This window comes from Cyprinodon variegatus, unplaced genomic scaffold (assembly GCF_000732505.1).
Source record: "Cyprinodon variegatus isolate N-32 unplaced genomic scaffold, C_variegatus-1.0 Scaffold946, whole genome shotgun sequence".
Classification (NCBI taxonomy): domain Eukaryota; kingdom Metazoa; phylum Chordata; class Actinopteri; order Cyprinodontiformes; family Cyprinodontidae; genus Cyprinodon; species Cyprinodon variegatus.
The window spans coordinates 287,373-296,997 of record NW_015151399.1 but is presented as its reverse complement, the minus strand read 5'-3'; the positions used below and the strand labels follow the sequence as shown (position 1 = coordinate 296,997).

The 9,625-nt window shown below is 41.7% G+C and overlaps 1 protein-coding gene across 1 annotated transcript in view; it reads right to left on the bottom strand.

Annotated features, from left to right (window-relative positions):
- Window positions 1-9,625, bottom strand: part of dpy19l3 (dpy-19-like 3 (C. elegans)) — a 78,402-nt gene that overhangs the window by 9,398 nt on the left and 59,379 nt on the right. Inside the window, exon 16 of the mRNA XM_015398640.1 lies at window positions 2,833-2,965. Coding sequence (XP_015254126.1) covers window positions 2,833-2,965 — 133 coding nt within the window. The remainder of the gene's footprint in view (window positions 1-2,832; window positions 2,966-9,625) is intronic.

Genomic DNA, 9,625 nt, shown 5'->3' with positions numbered 1-9,625 from the left:
TGAGTCGATGGAATCAACTGGTTTTCCTTAGAAAACTGAATTGGCGCTATAGAAATAAACTGAATTTAATTGAAAAAACAAAATGAGGACCAAGAAAATGTCCTCACTTTGGTACAAAAGCTCCTTTCTTTGTTGGTGAAATTGGGAAAATGGTCCTCATTCTGATACCAAAACAGCAGTGTACACACACACCCAGTGCTTAGTGAGCCTCCATCATCACTAAGGATCACTAATGAGGCCCCATGCCGGTCTTTGGCCTCGCCGACGGCTCAGCATGGCTCTCATCCCGCTGGGATGCAGAACACAGGCTGACCTGCACACTACTTCCTGCTCTCAGACAGGAAGACATGCGCTGAATGAAGGAGCAGCAGACCGCTAGCACAAGGGCTAATCAGTTCCATTACATTTTCATGAGTCCTGAACTTTCCTGCATGCTGAGGTCAAACAGACGACACTAGACAGGATACGGCAAGAAAAGCATTCACCCGGAAACTGGACCACTTTCAGCGCTTCATTTAGTGGAACAAAATCATTTGTTTCTTTAATGTGTGAAACCTGCAGCAGCTAATCTCACAGGGACACCCTGACAGCATTCCTGATCAGCACGCCAAGAAGAACTCCCTCTCCCGTGTTTTACTGGAACGCAGCTCTTTCAGACTGCGCCTTTCCCGCCTCATATCGATTCCTGCTAAATGGAAACATATGATCCATTTCTCTTATAAATTCACTGCAAGCTTCTACGTCTGCAGGCTGAGCAATCAGGCCAACAGAGGATGAAACAGGTGAGCCTTTGGAGGAATAGCTTCAACTGCTTTTATGAACAAAACTTCCTCCTGAAATGATGGGGAAACTTTAGAGAAACAAATTGCAATTCCCTGCTTATATATAGTCAAGAGAAAAACTAAAAAGAAGGCACTCTATGAAATCCTGTGTGCTTTTCTGAAAAATGGGCCTAAAGATAAATCTAGAACTGGCAAAACCAGCAGGTCCGGTCATATTCAGAATTCAAACTTCTGAAAGTACTTTATATATAAAAGTATTGCATACGGTTCCATAAATGATCAGTGTTTTTAATTAGGATTAATTTTCATTTAAATGTACTTTACTGGAGGCATCCATGTTTGTCAAAGAACACTACTGCCACCTACGGGTTTGTGACGTTTGAATTTATTCTGTAACCAGTGGTGAGAACGTCTATCATTAATGGTTACGGATTAAACTCGCCTATAGACAGAATAACCTCCTCACTGAAACAGGGACATGAACCTTGGACTCACTAAAACAGAACCCACAGACATTACACAGGGAACAAACAGAAAGCAAACAAGCAATGATCTGGCCCCGATAGCTGGAACTGAGCCCAATATAACGGAACAGATGCGGGTGGAAGAGATCAGTGATAATTAGGGACCGGGCAGAGTTAGGCAGGTGAGTGAAATGAACGATTAAGTCCAGCTATCAGGGCAGATCACGACAACGTCACGGTGCGGTATCGGCTGTTGATCAAGTCCCAATGCTGTATCTGGTGTTTGTCACAACGCGCTATTATCCAAGTCATCCTGAAAACAAATGTCGGCTACATGTTAGGAGTTTTTTTCTCTGGCCAGAAGTTCCTCCCTCTTCACGAACCCATCCGTGGAGGATAAGGAATCAGAAAGGTGAAATAACTTTTTTTTTTTTCAATTTATCTGATGTATTCCAACATCTAATTGCCATGCACGAGGGCATTGTCAGTTTCACTATAGCTCAGGTGAATTTCAATGGTGAAGTCCTCTGGAAATCTTCAATAATTGTTGTTGATTGCAGATGTGTCTAGTAGTTCCCATTGATTTTGCTTGTAAAGCGGGAAGAATGGCGCCAGGCTTACCGCACCGTGACGTCACTGCTGGAAGATGGCAGGAGTGAGGTGTTACTATATTTGGGTGAAAATGGCCGCTCCCAGACTCAGTGATCGCGACAAAAATTATTAATTTTTTTGCTGATTAACACTAAATTTATTAAATCCCTGCAAACATATTAGTTTTAGGTATAAATAATGATCCACTGATTATTCGTTGCGGACCAGACTCAACAGAAATTCAGTCACTACTTCAGAAATGAATAAAAACACGATCTACTGCATTAAACAAGCAGTGGAACAGGCTTTCATCTCTTTAGCTTTGCTGCATTTAGCTTCTCAGAAGACAAAGCCATTGCTTGCAGAGATATAAAGCACTATTTTAAAGGGTTTTCACTTTTCAAGGCCTCACATTCACTTTTATTCTGAGAAAAAAAATGGCCGCTCCTAGACACAGTGATCACAATGGAAATGAATTGACTTTGACTGGACTTTTCCTTTAATAGTAGACCTTAAGATGCAAAAACAGTTCCAAAATCCAGAAAAATGTCATCCTCAGATCTGCAGCAGAATGAGGCAATCCTTCACATGAAAATATTTGCATCTAAGGCCAGAATCAGTCTTTCCTGGTTATGGTGTTTTGGGCAGAGGGGTTGGTAACGCCTTCCTCCTCTGGATTAAAATACAGGGAAAAAACTTTCTCATATGCCCTATTTTTTCCAATATATTTAAAAAAGGAGAGTGCAGTGGAAAAAAACAAAATCTAGATAAGTCACTTTTTCTTAAAATAACTGCATTTGTTCTTGGATTGAGGAGGTTAAAAAAAAACATTTTGCCAATAGAACAAGACAATTTACACTTAAAATAAGAAGTATGTTTTTGGTAAATTTCCCATAACTGAACTGGTCCCAGTGGAGCGCTCTGATCTGATTGCTTTAGTCAAGTCTTGTGGTTTTTGTGTAACGTTAGCCTGCAGGTAGGCATCAGTGCAGTACCTGTCTGGTTCGCTCCCGCAGGTCTTTATCTTCATAATGTGGGTGGTTGGTGAGAACTCTGCCCGTGCACAGCTTGATGCCGGCCAGGAGCTGCATGCTTCCAGCAAAAACCGCCTGCTTTGGGGTCTTTGTGCTGCAGACAAACAGAGAAGGACACCTCAACATCTAAAACTGCGTTTTAATGGGAAATGAATGATTGGATTTCAGACGAGCTACAGCATCCTGAGAGGGAAAAAAATGATAAAAATGAAAGAAAAAAAAAACACATGATGATGGAAGAAGAGGAAGATGAAACAGTCTGGAGGTTATTCACCGATGCATTTAGCTATCCAAAAGTTTAATTGAATTTCACTTTGTTTTCTAGCTTTGTTATTCACTCCATAGTTGTTCTCTGATCTGCAGCTGTAACTTCAACAGACTCAGAATTTAAAGTTTCTTTCAATTAAAACAGGGACTGTGAAGACAGCAGCATCTTCAGTTTTGTGCAAACAAATTAAATACCAAAAGATGAACAAACCAAGGAAAAACAGAGGAAACCTGTAGTAGTTTTCATACAGTAAGTCACTTACTAGACTAACCTTTGCAAGGCTGGAGGACATGAATTGCTTACATTTGACACTTTTTATTCATCTAAACTTCAGATATCTTGTGAACTAATTCCTGCTCTAATAGTATGTACATGCAGCCTCAGGAAAATTAACTTATTTTTCAGTTAGACTTGTTGTGACGTCGATAACAAAGTCAGAAAAACATTTTTTTTCTGAATAACGTTTTTTACCAAATGGACCAGACGGTGCTGACAACAGCACTATTCTAGGGAGATGCTTTTACTGATTCAACAAAAAGGTTCTAGTTGCAAGAAGTTGTTTAAAGGAGTGATCACCTGGTAAATGAGAGTGGAGAGTGGTGGCCTAGCTGCTAGAGAATGGCGCTTGGAATCCAGAGGTTCTGAGTTCGGGCCCCACTCCCACAGACTGCTGCTCTTGGTCCCAGAGCAAAGACCCTTAACCCCTAACTGCTTCGCAGGTGCCTCACAATTGAAGCCCACTGCTCCCCAAGAGGATGGGTTAACTTTGTTGCTCTGGCATGGCTACACATGGTAATCTAATGTGTTCATTGTGTTCATGTAGATGTAGCGTCACCAACATCAGTAGTTAGCCATGGTTTAGATTACACAAGCAGCAACACTTAGAAACTGTGTGCAGGTGAGCTCATCATTGGTGGAAAAGCTGCAGAGGTGGTGATAGCAAGGGGAGCTAATGTTAGCCTGGTGATTATAAGGTGGGCTCATGTTAAATTGGTAATAGCAAGGCGGGCTCATGTTCGAACGGTGATAGCAAGGCGGGCTCATGTTAGCACTGTGATAGCACCATGTTAGCATGGTGATAGCAGGGCAGGCTCATGTTCGAACGGTGATAGCAAGGCGGGCTCATGTTAGCACTGTGATAGCAGGGTGGGTTCATGTTACCATAGTGATAGGAAGGCGGGCTCATGTTAGCACGGTGATAGCAAGGTAGGGTAATGTTAGCACAGTGATAGCAAGGCGGGCTCATGTTAGCACGGTGATAGCAAGGTAGGGTCATGTTAGTACGTTGATAGCAAGGCGAGCTCATGTTAGCATGGTGATAGCAAGTCGGGCTCATGTTAGCATGGTGATAGCAAGGTAGGGTCATGTTAGTACTGTGATAGCAAGGCGAGCTCATGTTAGCACGGTGATAGCAAGGCGAGCTCATGTTAGAACAATGATAGCAAGGTAGGGTCATGTTAGTACGGTGATATCAAGGTAGGGTCATGTTAGTATGGTGATAGCAAGGCGAGCTCATGTTCGTACGGTGTTAGCAAGGCAGGCTAATGTTAGCACGGTGATAGCAAAGTAGGCTCATGTTACCATGGTGATAGCAAGGCGGGCTCATGTTAGCATAGTGATAGGAAGGCGGACTCATATTAGCACGGTGATAGCAAGTCGGGCTCATGGTAGCACGGTGATAGCAAGGTAGGGTCATGTTAGTATAGTGATAGCAAGGCAAGCTCATGTTAGCACGGTGATAGCAAGGTGGGCTCATGTTAGCACGATGATAGCAAAGTAGCGTCATGTTAGTACGATAATATCAAGGTAGTGTCATGTTAGTACGGTGATAGCAAGGCGAGCTCATGTTCGTACGGTGATAGCAAGGCGGGCTAATGTTAGCACGGTGATGGCAAAGTGGGCTCATGTTACTATGGTGAGAGCAGGGCGGGCTCATGTTAGCATAGTGATAGGAAGGCGGGCTCCTGTTCGTACGGTCATAGCAAGGCGGACTCATATTAGCACGGTGATAGCAAGGCGGGCTCAAATTCGTATGGTGATAGCAAGGCAGGCTCATGTTAGTTACTTATTTGCTTTGATTCTGTTTTATCTTCCTGTATTTTAATCATGTAAAGCACTTTGCATTGTCTTTGTACTGAATTGTGCTATACAAATTAATTTGCCTTGCCTTGCCTTGCCTAGCACGGTAATTGCAAGGGGGGGCTCATGTTAGCATGGTGATGGCAAGGTGGGCCCATGTTAGCATAGTGATAGTAAGGCAATCTCATGTTATCATAGTGATAGCAAGGTGGGCTCATGTTAGCATGGTGATGGCAAGGTGGGCTCATGTTAAAGTGGTAATAGCAAGGTGTGCTCATGTTAGCACAGTGATAGCAAGGTGGCCTCATGTTAGCACATTGATAGCAAGATGTTTACACAGTGTACACAAAAAGAAATTTAGTTTTGTACAGCTCTCATGACATTTCAATTTTTTTAAAGTAATGGTAAACTTACTTAAAGTAAGTAAGTTTATAGTAATTTTATAACGGCATTTTGTTAAACCGCTGCTTTCAAACAGATCCTTTGTGTTTGCCCCTGATGAAAGCATGGAAAAGGAAGACTAGGAAAATAAAGTTTCTTCTGTCATCTTCCAATATAGTCCTCATGGTGTTTTTAATAAATAGAAATAGACTGAATAGAATTTTTCAGATCACCATATTTACCTGCAAACTTCTTTATTTTTGACGAGGCTTTGCTGAAAAACTACAAGTTGCACATTTCTTTCTTGTGATGCAAATGAGCCTTTTCTGCACATTGTTCTTCTTCTTCTATTTATTTCTATCCACATGTGCAGAAGCTCTTTTGTGTTTCTTTTGGCTGCAGGGACACATGAATTCCTCTCCTGAGGGACAATAACGGTATTTGTCTTCCAGTGTAAAATGTAAATGTTGCAGCCATTCTTAGTAGTAGATTTTAATGGTTTTTTTGCATTAAAGTAGAAAACCTTTGAAACTCTCTTTAAGGCATAGCAGGGCATTCAAAAATGTCTTGCTCACTTCACATCAATGTTTTATTCCACCAATAAAGAACTCCAATTACAGCCCAAGGGTTCCTGCAGACACAAAGGTAAGTGCTCCTGAACGGTAATCAGGATGATGACTGATGCTGAGACTCTGAGAGGGATTTTATAGGACTCGTATGCAGGACTAGATTACTGAAGGCCCACTTGTGATTGAAAGACGTGTACAGTAGCTCAATTAAGGAAATCACTCAGCCTCTCTGGCTCTCTCTAAGACACCCCTGAGTGAGTTAGACATAACAACTAAAGCACAGATCGCAGATTGAGCGCTTTGCTCATGGGGGAAGAGGCCCAAATGTTGCTTATTTGGACGATTTAAAACATGCAAAGGAAGAGAATGAAGGAGGCACAAGAGGGAGTTAAATAAAGGAGAAGCAGAAATAAAAAACAGATTTTAACTGAACAGCTGACAGACAGATTGCACTGGCACATAACTGCTGAACAGAACTGTGTGATATTTTCTCAATATGTGAACTTATGCATTCTCATGTGCTTGTGAACTCATGAAATGTCATCATCCTCAGCCCTCGTACTGTTCCATTTCACAAGAACAAGAAGACTGAGAACCGACAAAATCCCCGGATGTTGTTCTGGCCCATCCTTCTTTACCCAGCATGCACCAGAGCAGACTTTTCCGTTCTCCAAATTGACAGCTGTCCCAGCATGCACTGCGGCAGCTTGCAGGTTAGCGCTCACAGAGCTCAGAGTATTAAGTTGAAAGTTCTCATTTGTATTGCCATTGTTCTTGCCGTTTTAAGATCATTTAAGGCGAGAACATTATAATTTTAAGCTTGTCTGTATGGCCCATTTATTGACAAGGGGTGGACTTGTTCTGTCTGTTTCACTTTGCATGTTTTCTAAATAAAAACAAGGCTTTGTAGGGCTACTGTATAAAGCCTCAAACTTAACACTATTTCTGACATTTTGAATTTAAAAAGCTTCCTGAATGGGAAGCGAAACATCTTCAAATTTGGAAACAAAGTCCAGTGGATTGTTTTTAAACTTTTATTTTGGAGTTTCTTTTGGAGATAAGCTGTTGTAGGGCTGGGTGGTCTGTGGGATAGATGGTAGAACAGATATAAATTTGGCCTACAGTAGAGACTTCCAAGCATCCAACCGTTGGTTACATGACACCTGCCCCAACATGGCTGCAAGCACAGAGGAAGCTGAGCAGGAAGGTTTGGCTAAAAAAGGTGACAGTTCAGAGATTCAGACACCATCACTGGACATGCAACAGAGGTGATAGGAGTCATCCGATTTACCGTCTGAAGACGAGGCTGTGCTTTGGTCAGGAGACCCAAAAGGTTCCCTCAGAACTCTGAGCACAAGCGTTTCATAGAGCTTCTAACAGATAGAAGGCGTACTCATGCAAAGACATGTTCAAAGTTTAGTGGTTCAGATTTGCACTATTTTGGATAAAAGAAACGTTTCAGTTTTTTTCCCCAATGATCTTATTGAAATTATTACACACTATTCAATAATTGATAAGTATTTTTAATTAAGAGTAATTTTATTTGAATGAGCTTTACTGGAGGCATCCATGTTTGTCAAAGAACACTACTTCCACCTACTGGTTTGTGACGTCACGGTGCGGTATCGGCTGTTGATCAAGTCCCAGTGCTGTATCTGGTGTTTGTCACAATGCGCTATTATCCAAGTCATCTTGGAAACATTCTTCTTCCAAATGTTGGCTACATATTACGTGTTTTTTCTCTGGCCAGAAGTTCGATGGCAAATCCTCCCTCTTCAAGTTGGCGATCCAACGACCAACCCGTCCGTGGAGGATCAGGAATCAGAAAGGTGAAATAACTCATTTTTTTCACTTTTACCCGATGTATTCCAGGATCCAGCTGCCATGCACGTGGGCATTGTCAGTTTCACTATAGCTCTGGTGAATTTCAATGGTGAAGTCCTCGGGAAATCTTCAGTAATTGTTGTTGATTGCAGATGTGTCTAGTAGTTCCCATTGATTTAGCTTGTAAAGCGGGGAGAATGGCGCTAGGCTTACCGCACCGTGATGTCACTGCTGGAAGATGTCAGGAGGGAGGGGTTACTACTGTATATTTGGGCAAAAATGGCCACTGACAGACTCAGTGATCGCAATGAAAATTGTTTTAATTTTTTTTACTGATTAATGCAAAATTCATTAAATCACCACAAACATATTAGTTATAAAAATTAGGTATAAAAAATGATCCGTTGATTATTCCTTGCTGATCGGACTTTTCCTTTAAGAAAGAACATAAAACCCATCTTCTGTACTTCTGTTATTTCTATTCATTGTTGGGTTTGATCATGAATCCAGGTTCTGTAAAATAATGCTCTAAATGATATAATTTTTCTTTTTCTTAGCCTTTAATTTTGTACTGCAGCATATAAACCGTTATATACAGTAAGCTGTTAGTGTCTTCGTTGATGTATATTTATCTGAATGAAGCATTTTGCTTTTTATCCAGCTCCCCTTAAATCAATATAAAATTTTTCATTTCATGGAAACACAAACAGGATTTATTGACCGTTTGCTCATACAGCCATTATTCTCAGCATGATGGTGTCTTGGCCCCCCCCACCAACCTGAAGACATGTCTTTAGACGGGATACAATGAGCTGCAGTTGCTAACAATGAGGCTTTGTCGTCCTCACATCACAGTTCCCATTACCGGCTCAGCACACAACTTCCAGGAAAGATGAAGGGCAGCAACAGGAGATTCCTCTGAGGGGCCAATCGAATCCATCCTTTCAGATTACAGAGCTCACCTGTTTCTAATCTCAGCTGGTCACCTTGTTTTCTGCTTCATGGACCGACATGTTGGGACTTGGTGCCAACAGCAGCGACGGTGCCGTGTGCTTTGTTCCAAAACAGAAAAACTTACATTTCTGTTCCAATCAAATCATAAGAAAACAGGGTAGAAACGACAGAAACATGAAGATAAGCAGCTTTATGATAGAGCAGAGAGAACAGAGTGATGATGATTATAACTGATTCTCAAAATGTGTTAAAGCCCCTGTATGTGGGGCATCTCTATGTTCTCCTGTAACGATTGAGGCTGATGACACACTAACTGCTGTGGTTCACGTTTCCACAGCGCTTTCCTCATGTCTGCAAACTAAGAAGGTTAAATCATTAAAATCACTGTTTCCATGGCCGTTCAAAGTCACTGTAATTCTAAGGGTTTCAGCTTAACCGGCATCGGTGCTGAAATGGGCTGCAGAGGAATGATCGTTAAAATTAGCCGATTTTTAGCAAAAAGGGGACTTTTTGAGAGTGACGACCCATTTCGCTGCATGTATCTTCAGGTCTTTGACTCTTGTTAGCGTCGGCTCCTAATCCTGTTTTCACCAAGACATTTGATATCAGAGATCTGATTGTTCCTTATGTTCCTAACAGAGCACTTAACTCTCAATCTGCAGGTTTACTAGTGGTTCCT